We start from the raw sequence: 18,507 nt of genomic DNA, 5'->3' as shown, positions 1-18,507 counted from the left end.
GTTAGGTTGACGTTTTGGTTTGTGCAAGCCATATTACTGTTTAGAATATTATACTAATAAAAATAACATGTTTTTGGCTGACAACATACTAATACTAGCATCAAAATTCTTGGCTGATTTCTACCACTTGTTATTTGTATTGTTATTTGTGTGACTGGTGTCTGATGTGTTGAACTATCTTCAGTAAACACAATGAAGTGAAATTTAATGTAATTGTCTATAAGTATATGTGCAGAGAATGCAGAATTTGATCTTTATATCTATAGCACAAAAACAGTACACTAAGGCATGACCATTTTAAGAGTGAGAGAAGGTGAGATAAAAGAGTATAAAATAAACTAGAATTCTTGCTCATTGGTCACTGTGGGCAGTGTGATTGTGCCCATTTATAAGGAGATAAGAGACATTCAGGACTGTGTAAACGATAGGGGAATAAAGCTGATGTCTCCCACAATGAAAATCTGGGAAAGGATTATAGAGAGTAGATTTAGGGAATAGACACCCAGAGGGGAGAAGCAGTTTGGTTTCCGGGCAGAGGAGCAGATTTATAATAGGATGTCATGACGAGGGGTCTAGAGGGTAACAAACAAGATCCCAGTTGGAGTAAGTCTGCAAAATGTATCTTCTTTAAGTACTTACATCTTTGATCTGGTTATGGATGTGTTGACCCATGTAATCAAAGACCAATCCTCCTGGTGCATGCTTTTTGTTGATGACACTGTGTTATGAAGTATCAGAATGAAGGAAGTGGAGAGGAAGTTAGAAAAATGTAGAAGGTCTTTGGAAAATATAGGATTGAAGATAAATACAGAATGAGGTTTAATTATGATCAGGATTCAGAAATTAGACTGCAGGGGCAGCTATTGATAAGAGTGGGTTTAAATACCTAGAATAGATCGATAGATAGATACTTTATTAATCCCAATGGGAAATTCACATAGAATAAGTGGTAGCCCAAGATGAAAAATAGGATGCACAGATAACCCAGAGTGAAGTGTGGGTGGAACAATTAGAAGAAGGTAACAGGAGTATTGTCCAATTAGAGAATTAAGGTGAAGGTTAAAGTTAAGGTGTTTAAGACTGTTTTAGGACCAGAAATGATGTATGAAGCAGAGACATGGGCAGTAAAGGGAGTGCAGAAGAAGTTGGATGTGGCAGAAATGAGAATGTTGAGATGGATATGTGGAGCTACAAATAAGAACAGAGTAAGAAATGAGACAATCAGAGGTACAACAAAAGTAGGAGAGATATCTAAGAAAGTACAGGAAAGTAGGTTGAAGTGGTATGAACAAGTGATAAGGACAGACATTGAAAACGTGCGCTAAAGAGTGATGGGAATAGAAGCACAGGGGAAGAGAAAGTGAAGAAGCCAAAGTGGAGCTGGATGGATAAAGTAAAGGAAAATTTGAAGAAAAATGGTCTGATTTGGAAGCTGGTGCAGAAATGACCTGTACAGAAATGGTCAATAAGTCACATTGACCCCACATAGAAGTGGGATGAAAAAAAGGGGAAGAAGAAGCTGATTGGTCACTAGCTTCTTATGCCATTAAAATTACAACCAATTTAATTAATAAGGTTTGCCCCAAATAGAATTAATTTAATTGTTTGCATCCAAATTGCTTATTAGAAAGCACTTCAACAATTAAATCATAATAGTTTTATCTGTTTCACGTGTATCATCTGGTATTTCTGTTGTCATCTCATTTATCTAAAAAATACCCCATAGTTGTTAAAACTAAATAGTACATCATCTACATTGGCACTGTCAAGATTTCTGAGAATCCGAATGGTTATCTTATAACAAAAATGGCTTGAAAGTTGTCTCCAGGCAGCACAATGGCTCATTTGTTAAGTATTCTGCCTACAGCCCCAGAATGAATCACAGAATCATTGCTGTCTATGTGGGTTTTCTTCCCACACCCCAAAGGAATTCAGGTTCGGTGAACTGGACACTGTGAACTGGTTCTGAGTGAGTATGGCCTGTGATGGTCTAGACCTCTGTCTTGGTTCGGTTCCTGCCATACACTGGATGGTGCTTGGATAAGCACCTGCCCCTATGACCCTCAAATAAGTCAAATAGCTATGATAATAGATGAATGAATCAAATTATCAGTTCCTTACAGAATTTTAAAATTCAAAAACAAATCCAAGTAGTTCAAATTATTATTAGATAGATAGATAGATAGATTATCTCCATTATTGACAGGAGCCTGCTCAGTGCCCGTCGCTCTGCCACAGATGTCAAACTGTCCAGCTCCATACCTACAATAGAGCCTGCCTTCCTCACCAGTTTGTCCAGGTGTGTGGCATCCCTCTTCTTTATGCTGCTTCCCCAGCACACCACCGCGTAGAAAAGGGTGCTCGCCACAACCGTCTGATAGAACATCTGCAGCATCTTATTGCAGATGTTGAAGGACGCCAGTCTTCTAAGGAAGTACAGCCGGCTCTGTCCTCTCTTGCACAGAGAATCAGTATTGGCAGTCCAGTCCAATTTAGCTGCACTCCCAGGTATTTATAGGTCTGTACCCTCTGCACACAGTCACCTCTGATGATCACGGGGTCCATGAGGGGCCTGGTCCTCCTAAAATCCACCACCAGCTCCTTGGTTTTGCTGGTGTTCAGTTGTAGGTGGTTTGAGTCGCACCATTTAACAAAGTCCTTCATTAGGTTCCTATACTCCTCTTCCTGCCCACTCCTGATGCAGCCCACGATAGCAGTGTCGTCAGCGAACTTTTGCACATGGCAGGACCCCGAGTTGTATTGGAAGTCCGATGTATATAGGCTGAACAGGACCGGAGAAAGTACAGTCCCCTGCGGCGCTCCTGTGTTGCTGACCACAATATCAGACCTGCAGTTCCCGAGACACACATACTGGGGTCTGTCTGTAAGACAGTCCATGATCCATGCTACTAGGTATGAATCTACTCCCATCTCTGTCAGCTTGTCCCTAAGGAGCATAGGTTGGATGGTGTTGAAGGCGCTAGAGAAGTCCAGAAGCATAATTCTTACAGCACCACTGCCTCTGTCCAAGTAGGAGAGGGATCGGTGTAGCATATAGATGATGGCATCCTCCGCTCCCATCTTCTCCTGGTATGTGAACTGCAGAGGGTCGAGGGCGTGGCAGACCTGTGGCCTTAGGAGGTGAAGCAGCAGCCGCTCCATGGTCTTCATCACATGTGATGTCAGAGCGACAGGCCGGAAGTCATTCAGCTCACTAGAACGTGATATCTTTGGGTGGGGGGTGTAGTACTCCAAGGTGAGAGTGGGTTAGGGTGGTCAAACCTGTTAAAGAAGTTGTTCATCTGGTTTGCTCTCTCCACGTCTCTCTCGATGGTGGCACCCCGCTTTGAGCTGCGGCCAATGATGATCTTCATCCCATGCTACACTTCCTTCATGCTGTTATTCTGCAACTTCTGCTCCAGATTTCTCCTGTACTGCTCCTTCGCCACCCTGAGTTGGATTCGGAGTTCCTTCTGCATGCGCTTGAGCTCATGCTGATCACCGCCTTTAAAAGCCCTTTTCTTCTGGTTCAAAAGGCCCTTGATGTCACTTGTAATCCATGGCTTGTTGTTAGCATAGCAGCGTACTGTTCTTACTGGAACTACAATGTCCATACAGAAGTTGATGTAGTCAGTAGTGCAGTCAGCAACCTCCTCAATGTTCTCACTATGTGACCCCTGCAGGATATCCCAGTCCGTAGTTCCAAAGCAGTCTCTCAGAGCCTGCTCTGCCTCAGGGGACCACTTCCTGAATGAGCGTGTGGTTATATGTAGCTCCCTCACTCTTGGTTTGTAGTGAGGCTGAAGCAGAACCAGGTTATGTTCTGCTTTCCCAAGCGCAGGCAGTGGGGTGGCGCTTATTTGTTTATTATTAGTAACAAATCCACATATATATATATATATATATATATATACTAGCTGTGTAAGCCCGTGCTGTAAAAAGCCCGGGATCCTAGAAACCATGGATTCTGGCCCTTCAATCGCATCGATTGTACATTAGCAGTAGTGTAGCTCAGACTTTGTTGGTGAAGGACTGTGCTGGTGGAAACCCCTGCGGTCGTGGAGTGTTTAATGGGGAAATTGGCTGGTTGCTCATTCACGTATAAGTGCATTTAGCACAGCCATTTCCCAATGACACTCCATGGGTCGTGAGTGATAGCACTTGCACCATCAAGGATAAAAGAGGTCTGAACAGAGAATGAGAGAAGGAAAACTGTAGACAAGAAAGAAGGAGCATAATCTTTTTATTGTCTTAGTGCAGAGGAGAGAAGGCAAGATGGTTGGGCGGCCCTGCAAAGAAGTGAGGGGAATGGCACTCCAGGGACAGGTCCTTCCGGTTGAGCTTTAGAAGAAGCAGTAGCGACTGAGTGCTTCATGGGTCCTGTGGCAGGACGATGGAGGCCGGCAACGGAGAAGGGCATTTGCCAGGATCTCAGCTTAGCTGAGAAGACCCAGTGGGGTAAGCAAAGGAGATGGTAGAGTGTAGCACTAGAGATAAGGGGAATAATAATTTGAACTTTGATTTTTTCATCTGGTTTAAATGTGTTCGTTGATTAATTAATTTTTTCTTCACAAATGCATTTTTTATGAATTGAAACAGAACTTTGAACTGCACTGCACTTACTGCACACAAGGTTTAAGTGACTGTGAATTAAATGCACTTTCCACTTTTTGCCCCTGTAGCTTGTTGTTTGTGTCATCCTTGTCCTACTCCATCATTGGTTCATGACTATTGATTGCTAGCCCAGAGTCACACATTATGTGACTCACAGAGGGGGCTGGGCGGTCTCATTGTCTGGAACCCCTGCAGATTTTTTTTTTTTTTTCTGGAGTTTTTTTGTTTTTTCTTTCCTCCCTGGCCATCGAACTCTACTCTTATTCTATGTTAATTAGTGTTGTCTTATTTTAATTCTTACTTTGTCTTTTTTTCTCTTTCTTCATCATGTAAAGCACTTTGAGCTACATTATTTGTATGTAAATGTGCTATATAAATAAATGTTTTTGTTGTTATTCTAAAGATGTAAATTGGTCAAGGTAATTTGTTATTTGGTCATAATGTCATAGAATGTTTGCAAAACATAGATATTTGTCAGAATTTTTATAAACATATGGAACTCTTAAAAAACATAAATCATTATGTTTCACCCATTTTGAAAGATATGAAAAGCCCAATATACAGAAGATAGATAAATAGTATAATGAATTACAGGAGATATTTCTAAAAAGTGGAATGTTTTAAAATATAGCAGCACATGAAAATACACTGTAAATGACTTTCAAATATTGTATACTATATGTTTACAACTACTTTATAATAACATACTCTATATTCAAAAACAAATGTTTAAATGTAATCTAAAATGTTTCAAAATATGCTTTAAATGTATATAACATACTTTTTTAGCCATTTCTTTAAACATTTCTAAACATGTGCTTTGTAAATGTAACACCAGACATGTTTTCTTTATCATATCAATATGCAGTCATTATTCATTAGTCAATAAATTACTCACCACAATATAAGCTTGAATCTGAAAAATTACAAAACAGAAAGAGCAAGGAGGTTAGGTGGTGGGGCACAGCTCAATTCTCATCCCAGTCTTGTCATTATCAATACAGGATCAACCCTTTACACATCTATTCATGCAGACCAAAATTCATCTCCAGAACAAAATATATTCAAAAGATGATAGATATTCTAAACAAGAAAATACATACCTTGGCATCAATGGGCCGCAGATCAGGGGTGATGGAGAATACATTGATCAGTACTGTAACAACAGTGTAGCGAAAAATTTTAAAAACAGTGAGACTCGGACTCCAAAGATGTAGATTTCAGTGAAGACAACTGTTTGTTTTACACATAATTAAAAACTGGCCATATTTTAGGTTCCTGTTATATTAGGCTTTTTGAAAACATGATAGTTGTCTGATTTTTACTTCCAGTTCTATTTGCCCATTTCTGATGATCATTTATCAGTGTTCATTTAGAGGCATTTAGGCACAGATCACTTGGGCTTATTTCTGAATATGGTGATCTTATTTTTATTTTACAGATATGGAACAAAGTACTTAAACTGTCAGACAAAGAGACACCTGCCACATATGCAGCAGAGATAATACTGTGGTCTTCATTAGGGTGGTTCCCTTACCCAAAAGGTTTTTTTTCCCATTCTGTGCATTTAATCAACCACTAATCAGTATATCTTTTGTATAACTGGTTTAACAGTGCTTATTATCACAGGTCACTTTCCACAAGTAAGAAGAATGCAATACAAATTCTACAGAATTACTGATAACTGAATTTGGAGGAAAAGATGTGGAGTAAAAGGAAGTGATTACAGCTGTAGGGCTTGATTGACATTCTGCAAGTCATTGAAATGTAGTGGTACAGTCCATCCATTTCACCAAACCTTCCTCGGCAAATCAGTGACTTTACAGCAATTTACAGACTTAGAACATAACAGGAAAAGTTTAAAAATCTGAAAAGGTTAACAAATGGAAACTAGATAGTGCTTCAGCACTATATCTTAATTAAACTGAGCAAAATATATATTTAAAGACAGCAAGGTGGTGTATTAGGTAGTTCTACTGATTCAATCTGAAGTTCAGCTGTTGGCTGAGGTGCTGTCTGGTGGGTTTGTGATAAATATGTCAACTGCTAATGTACGCACAGGGTAAGGTTTGGGAGAACTGTGTAACAGGCTGGCATCTAACGCAGGCTAATCCCTACCTACTCTGTTGCAGTACCAAATCTGACAAGAGTTTTGAAACTGAATGGATGAATAGGTAACTATTAAAACAGTAATATATACTGTATATATGCATAAGTGTGACTATCAGTATAGTTTTATCAAGAAGATATGAAAAGGACTACTACACATAGTATCAACTAAGAAGTTTACTTTGCCTGTCCATTTTTGTCCAAAAGATGATAAATACATGGCTTAAAAGCAAACAGATTCTTAAATTGTGTTCTAGGCACAGCCCTTGCCAGCCCACATTAACCCCATCTAACCATTTATCAAAGGGTATGGTGAAAGATGGAAAATTTAAAATTCTAAGATAGGCATCAGGAAAAAACTGTGTTTACTCACTTAAACTATATTTAGAAATGTACAATAAACAGGAGATTTTATGTGCTTTAAAAATCTTTATACGACATAAAATAGGATTATCTCTTCATTCGTTTTCTGCAACTGTTCCCTACTAATCAGAGTTTTAAGGAGCTGGAACTAATACACTCAAGCTCTATCAACACTATAAATAACGTAGCACATGTAAAATAGCCAAAGAAATGATAACACCCATTCTCCCCAATACTCCAGACCCACTTCCACTAGTTTCACATGACACCTCATTCAGGCTCACACTTTTCTATTCTGTTCATATTCTCTTACTGAGGTTTAGAAGTAAGTCACCTTTCTGCTTGGGTTTGTAAACTGGCTTGTCTGTCTGGATGAAGACCGAAGAGCCCTTTGGATCAATGGTAACTGTAGTATAGTTGTAGAAAATGAAGCCCTCATCAGTGAGATTACGGTTACCCCATATCTTCAAATGAGCCTGGCCACGTAGACCAAATGGTACCTAAAGAACACAAAAAGGGGAAAAGACATAGATATCCTGCTGTTTTTTTTTCTCTCTAAATAAGGTTCTATACATTGTTTTATGTATTTTGCTGCTTGATTCTCTTGAGTGCTTCCTAAAGTTATTTTCGATACTGCTTACTGTGGAAGGTACTTAAAGGCATAGGGATTGACACTGAAGGAAGTGTTTCCAACTAAGTAAAGGACAATCACATCATTGTGTGCTGATGACCCAAAGTGTCACTGAAAAGAAATCATTCTCAAACAGTCTTTATTTAAAAGGTTCACAATGAGCACAGCAGAAGGTGCTTTTTAGAAACAAACAAGGATAAAGTATGAATCAAGAAAATCAGACACAGAGTATTAAAAAGGCTGTCTACAAGATAATTCATGTTAAGTCAAGCTACATCCACACTTTTCTTCAGAAAACAAATCATCTTTTTTCACAAGCAGCCGCAACCATGTTAAATCTGTCTCACCCAAGTGTAATTCTTTCAAACTCTTTTTATGGACTCTACAAATGAATTGCTAGACTTTATCTTCTGACACACATTTAGTGTCATTACACTGTTTTGCCAGCGCATTAAAAACAAGGCAGGCTGTGAAGACCAAATGCTGCCACGATCCTGTGCATATTGCCAAGAGTGATGGTCAGGCAAAAAGAGGGAAAGCTGCAGTGTTAGGTGCCTGCATATCCACTGTCCATGGTTCTGAAATCTAATTAATGACACATTCTCATTGACCTACTTTTATAAACATACTGTATATTGTTTTGATATAAAATAAGAACATTTAGACAATTAAACATCATTTCATACTGCCTGCAATGTATATAAGATCAGTTCAACCAAATAAGTTGCAAATACATAAACAATTTGATCTACAATTTCTTGGTCGTTAAAGCACTTGGGCATCTGTGGAAAAAGATAATGGAAATGCCTACCAAGGTGGCAGGGTGAATGCAGTTAGATTGAATGTCACCTTGGAGATGTTTTCAGATCTTACTGCTATCTACCTGGGTGACCATGATCCTGGCACAGTACAGTTCTATAGGCTTAATATTTAATTCATTATACATTATCATGAGATTGCCCACCCTGAATGTAGGACACAATTCACAAAACATCTCCATCCCATACTCTAACCTGGGAAAAAGTCCCCTGGTTGTGTTGCACCCTTGTAATGCATGCTTCAAGCCAGGAGGAGATTAAGCCCAATGTACAGTTGGGAAACTAGTAGCTTAAATAAAGAAAAGTAGGGAAAACAAAAATCACCCTGCTATATTTATCTTAGAACACTGTATGGCATTGTCTGAGCACTGAAGGGATTCGAGAGCAGATAATTCTTTCCATGATTTTACCTAATAAAATAAGAAAAAACTAAAACTGATAACTGTGGTAGGAAAACCCTGACTGGAAGATAGGACAGCCAGCATTCAGGAGACAAAAGTGTATCTTTGAAAATTCACCATTTACATTTTGTATCCTGTGTTAAGCAATGAATTTTAGGGTAATATTTTACTGACATGTACACTATTTGTTTAGTAGTGAGCAGACTTAAACTGGAAATTACTGGTCCTAAATAACAGTTCCCTAGCTCTTTAAATTAATAATAACTCTTTGCATTTATTTAGCGCTTTTCTCACTACTCAAAGTGCTCAGCAATTGCAGGTTAAGAGCCCAACAGAGCAGAGTCCCTTTTTGGCATCTTATGGGATTTGAACTGGCAACCTTCTGATTGCCAGTACAGATCCCTAGCCTTAGAGCCACCACTCCGCCCTCCGCTCTTTAAATTAAGTCTAGATGTCAGGAGTCCAAAGAAGCTAGAATCATTATATAGTACTCTGCTGTCACGGCAAAGGAGATCTGATTATCCTTGGTCTGAAAATTGGCCCATAATGGGGTTAAAAATTCATCTCAGCACCAGATGAAGGCAAGTCTAAAACATGAAGATGAGCGGGCACAAAGGCCAGGCAAGTTTTGTGAGGTTTCGCCTCTTGTTTCAGGTTTGGAAGAAAGTCTTAAGTTTAAGTTTAGAAGGGTCTCGAAGACAAGATTATCTGGCTGGACATAAATGCAATGGAATTATATCAGAAGGCAACAAAAGGATACTATCAAAGTGGAGCTTATGATATTATTTATCTTGACTTTCAGATAGCATCTGATAAGGTGCCACATGAGGGGTTGGGCATCAAATTAAAAGAAGAGGGAGTTCAGGGTGATGTTTTTAGATGGGTACAGAATTGGCTCAGACACAGAAAGCAGAGGGTGATGGTGCGAGGAGCCTGTACTGTGTGCAGTTTTGATCTCCAGGCTACAAAAAGAACATAACAGCATTAGAAAAGGTCCAGAGAAGAGCAACAGGGCTGATTCCAGGGCTACAGGTGTTGAATTATGAGGAAAGATTAAAAGAGCTGAACCTTTACAGTTTAAGCAAAAGAAGATTAAGAGGTGACATGATTGAAGTGTTCAAAATTACGAAGGGAATTAGTCCAGTGGATCGAGACTGTTATTTTAAAATGAGTTCATCAAGAACACGGGGACACAGTTGGAAACTTGTTAAGGGTAAATTTCACACAAACATTAGGAAATTTTTCTTTACTCAAAGAACGATAGACACTTGGAATAAGCAACCAGATAGTGTGGCAGACAGTAAGACTTTAGGGACTTTCAAAACTCGACTTGATGTTTTTTTGGAAGAAATAAGTGGAGAGGACTGGTGAGCTGTGTTGGGCTGAATGGCCTGTTCTTGTCTAGAGTGTTCTAATGTTCTAAAATCATGCATCATAGCTTTGCAGGATAATGTAAATGCAACATTGCTAAAGTGTAATAATGCAACAAAACAACAGTAAGCATTTTAACATTACTACCATCCAGTGCAGTGGTTTTCAAAATCCCAACATTAACATAAAGCTGACAGCAAAACACAGTAGCATCAATGCTTTTTTTCTCAAAGATTTATAGAGTGCAGTTACATTAAATATACACCATATACCATACATCTCCATATGCATGCTTTTTTTTTTTTACTTTGGGAACTGTATGCAGGTCCACTACAAACTAATAATGAAAGTAAGATACATGATGCTCACCTTCAGTTTAACAGATCCTTTCTCTGAAAAAGAAAAACAAAACAATCATTACATAGATATTTGTCTCTCCTGAAAATAATTTTCTGGGTTTCAAAGTCGATAAGCCATTTAGCATTTATACCCAAAGCAAAGGGTTAAGAACTGAGTTTGCTAATGAGTCACCTATTAAGTGGTTGTTCCAAATAAACAGTAATAGCTATGATATAGTCCCTTCATTCTGGAAAAAAACATCAGCTCCAAATGAATAAGCCACATACCTAGGACTGTCCCATGACTATGTGCCACTGTCTCCCCTTTGATAGCCAGCTGGACCTGCACCTTTGTCTCTTTCAGGGGGTTAAAAATGGTAACACTGATGGTCTCTTCAACCCCTGCACGAAAAATCGAGGGGGCTGTGATTAAATAACCTCTGAAAAAGAAGGAAGAAAAAATTAAACATATTCAATCTTTTTAAACTGAAAGAAATTAATGGACATAGAATAAAAAAAGAACTGCAGTTGACTCAGGTCTTAATATGTAATATCTGCTCTTTCATATAAAAGGGGCTAGTTTACAAGTGTTAGTACTGTGCCAGCGCCTCAAACAAAAATGTTTGTGATATACAGTATTTAAGAACATTTGTAGCTAGTCCAGCTCATATTTGATGCCAGTCCTTAACATAATACAGACAGTCTTTATTAAACAATCTAATCCATACCACATGTTAAGTGTATTGAATATCTATTCTGTGGCAAATATTATGTCAACCCCTATATCAGGGATGGGGAAAGTCAGTCCTGGAGGGCTACAGTAGTACAGGTTTTTGTTCCAACCCAGTTGCTTAATTAGAAAACAATCATTGCCAATAATTTAATTTAAGGGCTTGTTAGTACTTTAACTCTGCTATGTCAGGTCATTCTCATATCTTAGATGTTTTTTTTATGTTCGAAGGATATCATCCAAATGATTTGAAGCCTAAAACAGATTAGTAATTCTCAGTCCATCACTTTTTTCTCTTCACTTTCCTTCCAAGTATTTAATTAAATCAAATAGTGCATGATAAATATACACAGGTGTAAAATGGGAACAAGCTAAATGGAGAAATGCTGGTTTCTTTTGTCCTTTGCATTTTATTGTTAATAAGGAGCAATTAAAAACTGAGAATACAGCTCTTTAAGACTAAAATAAGCCATAAGCGTTCAAAATCTTAATGAGCAAGACAACTAAAATGAAGCAGAAGTGTTACTTGAGTGAAGTGAAGTGCTTCTTATTAAGCAACTGGGTTGGAACAAAAACCTGCAGCCACTGCGGCCCTCCAGGAGTGACTTTGCCCACAACTGCCCTACAGCATCTGGTGTGCAGTTTTTATGGTTCTATCTGTAGAACATCACGTACTATAACTCTATAACATACTTCACTAATTGCACTAGTCCATAAACAATTTAGTTTTAGCATGTACTGTGTGAGTCTGTAGAACGTTAGCACCTTACCTTATGGCTGTTGCTCTACAGAATATATTGTAAACTGCAAAATATTTCACTACATAAAGTTAAATTAAACTAAAAAGTGTACATACATTGATGGATAAGTAGAGATGAACTGATAGTAGATAACAGGTTAACAATATGAGGTGACAATCAAGTTGCTAGTTAAGATTCAAATCAGAGAATATAGTTACAGCTATAGCTGATTACACTGCAAGAGATCAGAGCTGTGCTTTAAGACATGATGTGAATGGTTGGGGTTGATAAAATACTTTGTCCTCAATGTAATTAAAAATTTTAGTCATAAAATTAATGGTGTTTCATCACAGTCCATAGATCGGGATTTCTTAGTCCCAGGCCTAGGAGCCCACTGCCCTGCACGGTTTTCAGTGCCTCTCCAAACACACCTGATCCAATTCATCAGCTAATTACCAATACTGGATCAGCTGAGTTGGAATAGGCAAACCACAGACCTCCCTTTCCCCCATCTTCATTGAAGCCTCTTCCAGTTGTGGCTTAATTTCATTCGTACATAACATAATGACTTTCTTCTGACTGGGCTGAACTTCATTTTGACTTGACACAATATAATCAAGATTTGAGTTCAGAAATTAAAATACAAAATTTAAATCAGGTGATTTGCTTCAATATATTCAACAGAGGCTCTTTTTTTTTTAGCCTATGATTTTGTCCAGAGACCCTGCTTCATATCACACATACTATAAATAACATCACAGTAAAAAAGAGTGGGAAAATTACATTATTAAACAGTATAGACAGCTGACACTGAAACTTTTCTTAAAACAGCTACACCACATGTATGAATTGCCATATAGCAAAAGGTACTCCTAAATCATCAGACCATAAGCAAGGACTCTGCTGATACTGTCCCCACCACCAGTCCTACTGTGTGATCCAAAGCAGCGCAAATTACCTAACCTAGCAGTGCTCTGGTTATGGAAATATCGAAACAACTGTAAAGTACCTGTGAAATTCATTGTCATGATATTCACTATGAAAAAGCACTATATACAGTTAAAATGATTTGTTTCTTTGAATGACTATCTTATTGTGATTACCTGAATCTGTCACTTAACCTTCCAGTTCTACAGTTAAAGAATACAGAAATAATACTGTATTTGTAAAGTATGTAAACATGGTGTTCTACAGGGAAATCTGCTACATAAACCAAAGTTATTTTAGGTGGCTGTTTGATCCCCTCAATCCTCCCAGACATTGACAGCACTAAAAGTTAAACTCGTATCCCAGAGGCCGAGAGGCAGCAGTGCTTACCATTACATCACTGTGCCTCACTCCCACTCTTACTGGCTTTAAGTACCATTAATGGATCTTCACACAGGAATACTTTGGCATGAGTCTTTTATTTAGCAATTGTATCTGTAAAATTCCTTGGCATTGTGTTCAGGATGGAATGACACAATTTAAAGTTTCTTTATGTATCTGTTTATTTTTGAGGAAGAAGTCATCATCTTATCAGACATCGAAGATTTGCAACATGATTGTTTTAGAGTTGAGTCCTGCCATATCTCAGGGTCTTACCAACTTAAGACCCACTTAAGACCCTTACCAACTTAAGAAATATCATATAATAGTTTTCTTACTTTACAGCTCTCTCCTTTGATTTTAAACTAATCCTGTCATTACTGTGAGGATGCCAGCATGGCTAGTTTTAATTTTAATCCTTTCAGATTTTACTACATGTCAGTTACTACCTGGAGGTTTAATTCTGTCAGAACTCAAATGTTTACCGCTTCAACACTTTGGAACCTGATCCTCTCAGATCTTACTCCTCCTGCTTGTAAATCTTGAAGCCTAATCCCACTGGATTTCAGAGACTTACATTTTAGCCACCTGTGTAATTCTCTTGGATAAATCATATTCATGATTTATTTCCTTGAAAATTCCAAAAATCTTGCAGACTACTTATCATCTGAAACATTTTGTTGGATTCATTAGGTACGTGGCATTAAGTAAATGCTATAATTTTTGCGTGCACAAAAGAATGCCCATAAAATTTATACACTAAACATTACAAAAATTAACCAGGGAATTTCATTGTAACATATGGCATGTTCACTACTTCATTACAATTCAGATTCATTAGATGAAATCTAAAAATGGACTGCAGCAAAGAATGCATTCACATTTTGAACTCATTGATTTTTTTTTCCATTAATGGATCACAGAGTACTGGAGCCTATCCAGACAGTACCGAGCAAAAGAAACCAAGCCCAACCAAGACAACAGTCTATCACATAACACACTCCGTCATACCTGGCCAGTTTCAAGTCATTGTACAAACATTGTGTCTTTGGACTTTGTGAAGACTCCCATGTGAGCACAGTTGAGAACACAGCAAACTTTGCATACAAATCACTCCACATTTCTTTAAAAATAATGGTACTTTAATGGCACTTTACTGGGTCATGTGGTTCCTTGCAGAACCTTTGCTTGGTAAAGAACCATTTCATTTTAGGAAAGGTTCTTTCATGTGAAATTGGTTATTTGGTCTTTAAAAGGGTTCTTCATATGCAGACAAAACAGAAACCTTTAAACACAGGATATGGTCAGATCAAGAAAACCTAAATTTAACCCACATTATAGTATGCAGGAAGAGTTTTAAAATCAGGAGCCCACTGGGATTTCACATCAGCTTTGCTATCATCTATTTGAGTATTTATTTAGCATGTTATGGGTCTAAATAAATATAAGTACCTTCTGGAACCTTCATGTGGATGGTTCTTTTGGGAACCAAAAATTGTTGCCCAATGGCATCGCCCTGAAGAACTGCTCTAGCATCGATATTTTTAAGAGTGCAGCTGTAAATCAAAATGAACTTGAAGTATTGCACTGTCACAACCTTAATCAGTTTGTTAAATATTGTGATAATGGCTCATAAACAGTGACTTTCCATTTTAGCACCACTGTGTAACACATATTTGAAACATCATGTTATTGCATTTGCATTATATTGAAGGAGTTCAGTAGGTCAACATGAAGGGTGTTGGTTTGCTGTGTATTGGGATACAAGCAATGTGCACTTATTTGTTACTGTGATCTGGAATGGCAAGCCTCAGTGGAGTGCTTTATGTGTGAAGTTTCCCTGAATTTCCCAGAATAACGTGTTTCCTCCCTTATGACTGTTAAATTAAATGGTAAAAGTAAATACTGTATGAGCTAAGCCCCATAATGGACTAAGGCCCTGTACGGGTCAGGTTTAACTCCAGCTCCCCACAACCCACTACTAGATGTTGTAGGTTCTGAAACTTGATAAACGACTGGAATATAACGGTAGGTTATAATTTGTCATGGGTCGCTGGAGGTTTTCAAAACGTTTTAAAACGTGAAAGGACAATGCTTGATTGCACCCTGAGTAAAGCAACAAATATGGACGCGTACGGTAAATTCAGAAAATGACAACAGAAACTATCCAGCTAAATGTGCACAAGTTAGTAATGCTGCAGTTTATAAGCAAACAATAAATGCACAAAATATTTCCAAGCAAAAGAAAAGAAGCTTCAGTGTCCGCTGAAAAGCTCATCCCTAAATGCGGTGTCTCGTGGAGCACGCTTTATTTCTTTGACACTGTACTTTTCAGTGTGTGTGATTATACGATACTTAGGCACTCTCGCTACTTTTTCCCTCATATGGTACAGTGCTTTGGAAAATGTAATATTACAAAATCGGTGGACAATATCCGTTTTCTTTCTTTCTTTCTTTCTTTCTTTCTTTCTTTCTTTCTTTCTTTCTTTCTTTCTTTCTTAATGGTCTGTGAACGCGACAGGGAGTTTCGTTGCACGCAGATTCCTAGCGAGCCCCTGCTAGCCTCTTGAAATCAATGAATGAGAGCCCGAGGTAAGGATGCCTCCGCTTTGCTAGTTCGCATTTACCTTAACTATCGAGGGAAAAGAAGACAATCGATGTAGCCTTTATTCACTGTGCTGTACTTTAAAGCCAATAAATAATCCCTATCTCCGCACGCATGTGGAGGGGAGATAAATACTTACTGTCTTGTATGAGCGGAACAGGACAAGAAGAACAGGAACATCCCGCAGATCCCCGGCGTGCAAAAGTGCGCCTTCTGCATTTTCGTGCAAATGCGACAAATAATAAAACGGTAAGCGCTCCAACTCCTTCTCCCTATTGTCTTACTACTTTAGTTCATGCGGTTTCCAAAATGAAGAGAGTACTCTCTCTCCGTGAGAACTTCAAAAATGTAGTCGTCATGGATTTTTGTTTCACGGTAGCTGCCCCAGGCCAAGCAATCCGACGGAGTGAGCGAGTGTGTCGTTGAAGTTGTTCGAATTCACAGGACTTAAAATTATTTTTTAAAAAATGTTTCTTTAAGTTCTGATAAAAAATATTTTTCCAAAATCCTGGAGCCCCGGAACAAGACCCTGCGCTGCAGAACCCTCGTATTTCTGCATTACACACATTCAGTCTGTAGCTTCTGTCTCTCTCTCTTTCTATTTCTCTCTCTCTCTCTCTCTTTCGCACAGTCAGTCTCTTTGATGTCCCAGGGCTTTTGTTTCTAAATGCTGAGACTTAGCCAGCTTCACTTCTCCAACTAAGTCTCTCTCGCTCGCTCTCTCTCTCTCTCTCTCTCTGTCCCTCTACAACGAATCCACCCTCCCATAAATTACAGGCAAGGGAGGGGAGTGAATTCCCTTTCAGAAGAAAACTGTACTTGACAGAAATTGGCGCTTATTTTTATTTTCACCAAGTTGTACATGAGAAGTGTTTTTCTTCTGAAAGTTTGAATTGTTAGCACAAGACAACATACACTGGGAAATGCAAAATATTAGGTTTGCTTTCTCCCAGGAAACTATTGAGCCTGGAGTTGATAAGTTAGATATGTCATGGATTGACCAGTCAAAGAGTTAGTTTGGCCAGAAACAAAAAAAGGAGGCGGATATGAGATTATTTGGATGACTGATTGAAAACTGGAAAACAGTGTGAGCCACCCTACCGGCTTGATAGTGAAGAACAGAGTGGCTAGGGCTTTGCTTAAGCCTCTTGCCTTTTATTCTCTTGCTTCTCACTTGCTATGTTCATCATTCTCATATGTTTTGATTTATCAAACCCATAGTGTGCCAATCAGTGTCAGAATTAAGCCAAAATAGATGTTTCTAGAATTTGGGAAGTAAATCATGGTAGGTGTAGAATACAAAGAGAACATGCAGATCCCACATAGAGACAGTTACATGGCTGGGCAGGATATACAGTAGCAAACCCCAAACATGGTGTCGATCAATTGGACACGCACTCACCCAAACTCACTCTAGCACCAGTTTAGAGTCACCAGATAACCTGCTTGAACATCTCTAATCCCACAAAGACAAGGATTAATTTTATGATGTAAAACCAAGTCCCTGCATCCACTGTGATGACCGCTATGCTACAATGCATACTAACAGTGGATGAAATGGTAAAATCCTTAACCGTGATTCATACAGTATATGTTGATATGAGATGTAAAGAAATCCAGGCAAGCAAAATGTTTCTTTTAGGATTGTCTGTCGAAACTTCACAGAGAAAGATAGTATGATGGGTCCATGGTTCATAAAATTTTTATTACACCTAAAAATGTACCTTTATTTAAGATGGTGATGGAGTAATAGCATTGTCCATCTATATGGAAACAAACCTATACAACTTATGAAATGGCATTGGTTACAGTATATATTAGGAAAAGACTAGCAACATTATAAGACACTTGTTCTGGTACTATGCTTTGTTTTCTGAGATTTCTTGGTTTAGATCCTTCCCTGACTTTTGTTTATAGATAGATAGATAGATCTTTATTGTCATTGTCACTTTGTCTAAGCCTCATTTGTGTTTTAATTTCAAGGTTTAGAAATCAAATCCAAGCTTTTTTCGTGAGCTTTACTCTGCACATTATACTATATACAGCAATTTCATGGACAGTATGTGCTTCATGTGTTTTACCAAGGAAAACATATTGCTAGTTTTAAAAGAGGGAAAGATTTTCATTTTCCGTTCTGCTTCATAGTGACATTTAAAAGCTTATATATGTGCTTACTTGTTTGTTCAATCCATATTTTACTTATAACATTCTATGTTAACTAATGTTGTCTTATTTTAATTTCTTATTTTGTCTTTTATTTTTCTTTTCTTCATTATGTAAAGCACTTTGAACTACTTTTTTGTATGAAAATGTGCTATATAAATAAATGTTGTTGTTGTTGTTTATGTGTTAAAGGGTGCAAAAACACAAGTAGTGATCTACTGAATAGTTTAAGAAAGTCGTCTGATTAAAGGAACCATTCTTCACCTTGTTTTCCACAAGCAAAAACGTTTGTGTGGACTGCACAACAAAGGATACC

The 18,507-nt window shown here is 38.2% G+C and overlaps 1 protein-coding gene across 1 annotated transcript in view; it reads right to left on the bottom strand.

The window, feature by feature from the left end:
• Nucleotides 1–16,736, bottom strand: part of cpamd8 (C3 and PZP like alpha-2-macroglobulin domain containing 8) — a 145,481-nt gene extending 128,745 nt beyond the window's left edge. The window contains exons 1-6 of the mRNA XM_028816390.2: nucleotides 16,168–16,736; nucleotides 10,934–11,085; nucleotides 10,677–10,699; nucleotides 7,421–7,586; nucleotides 5,718–5,770; nucleotides 5,513–5,530 (exon numbers count right to left, since the gene is read on the bottom strand). Coding sequence (XP_028672223.2) covers nucleotides 5,513–5,530; nucleotides 5,718–5,770; nucleotides 7,421–7,586; nucleotides 10,677–10,699; nucleotides 10,934–11,085; nucleotides 16,168–16,247 — 492 coding nt within the window. The 5' untranslated portion in view covers nucleotides 16,248–16,736. The remainder of the gene's footprint in view (nucleotides 1–5,512; nucleotides 5,531–5,717; nucleotides 5,771–7,420; nucleotides 7,587–10,676; nucleotides 10,700–10,933; nucleotides 11,086–16,167) is intronic.
• Between the last annotated feature and the right edge of the window lie 1,771 nt (nucleotides 16,737–18,507).

Source organism: Erpetoichthys calabaricus, chromosome 12, assembly GCF_900747795.2.
Source record: "Erpetoichthys calabaricus chromosome 12, fErpCal1.3, whole genome shotgun sequence".
NCBI lineage: Eukaryota > Metazoa > Chordata > Cladistia > Polypteriformes > Polypteridae > Erpetoichthys > Erpetoichthys calabaricus.
Note: the sequence above shows the minus strand (reverse complement) of the source record. Positions and strands in the feature narration are given on the sequence as shown.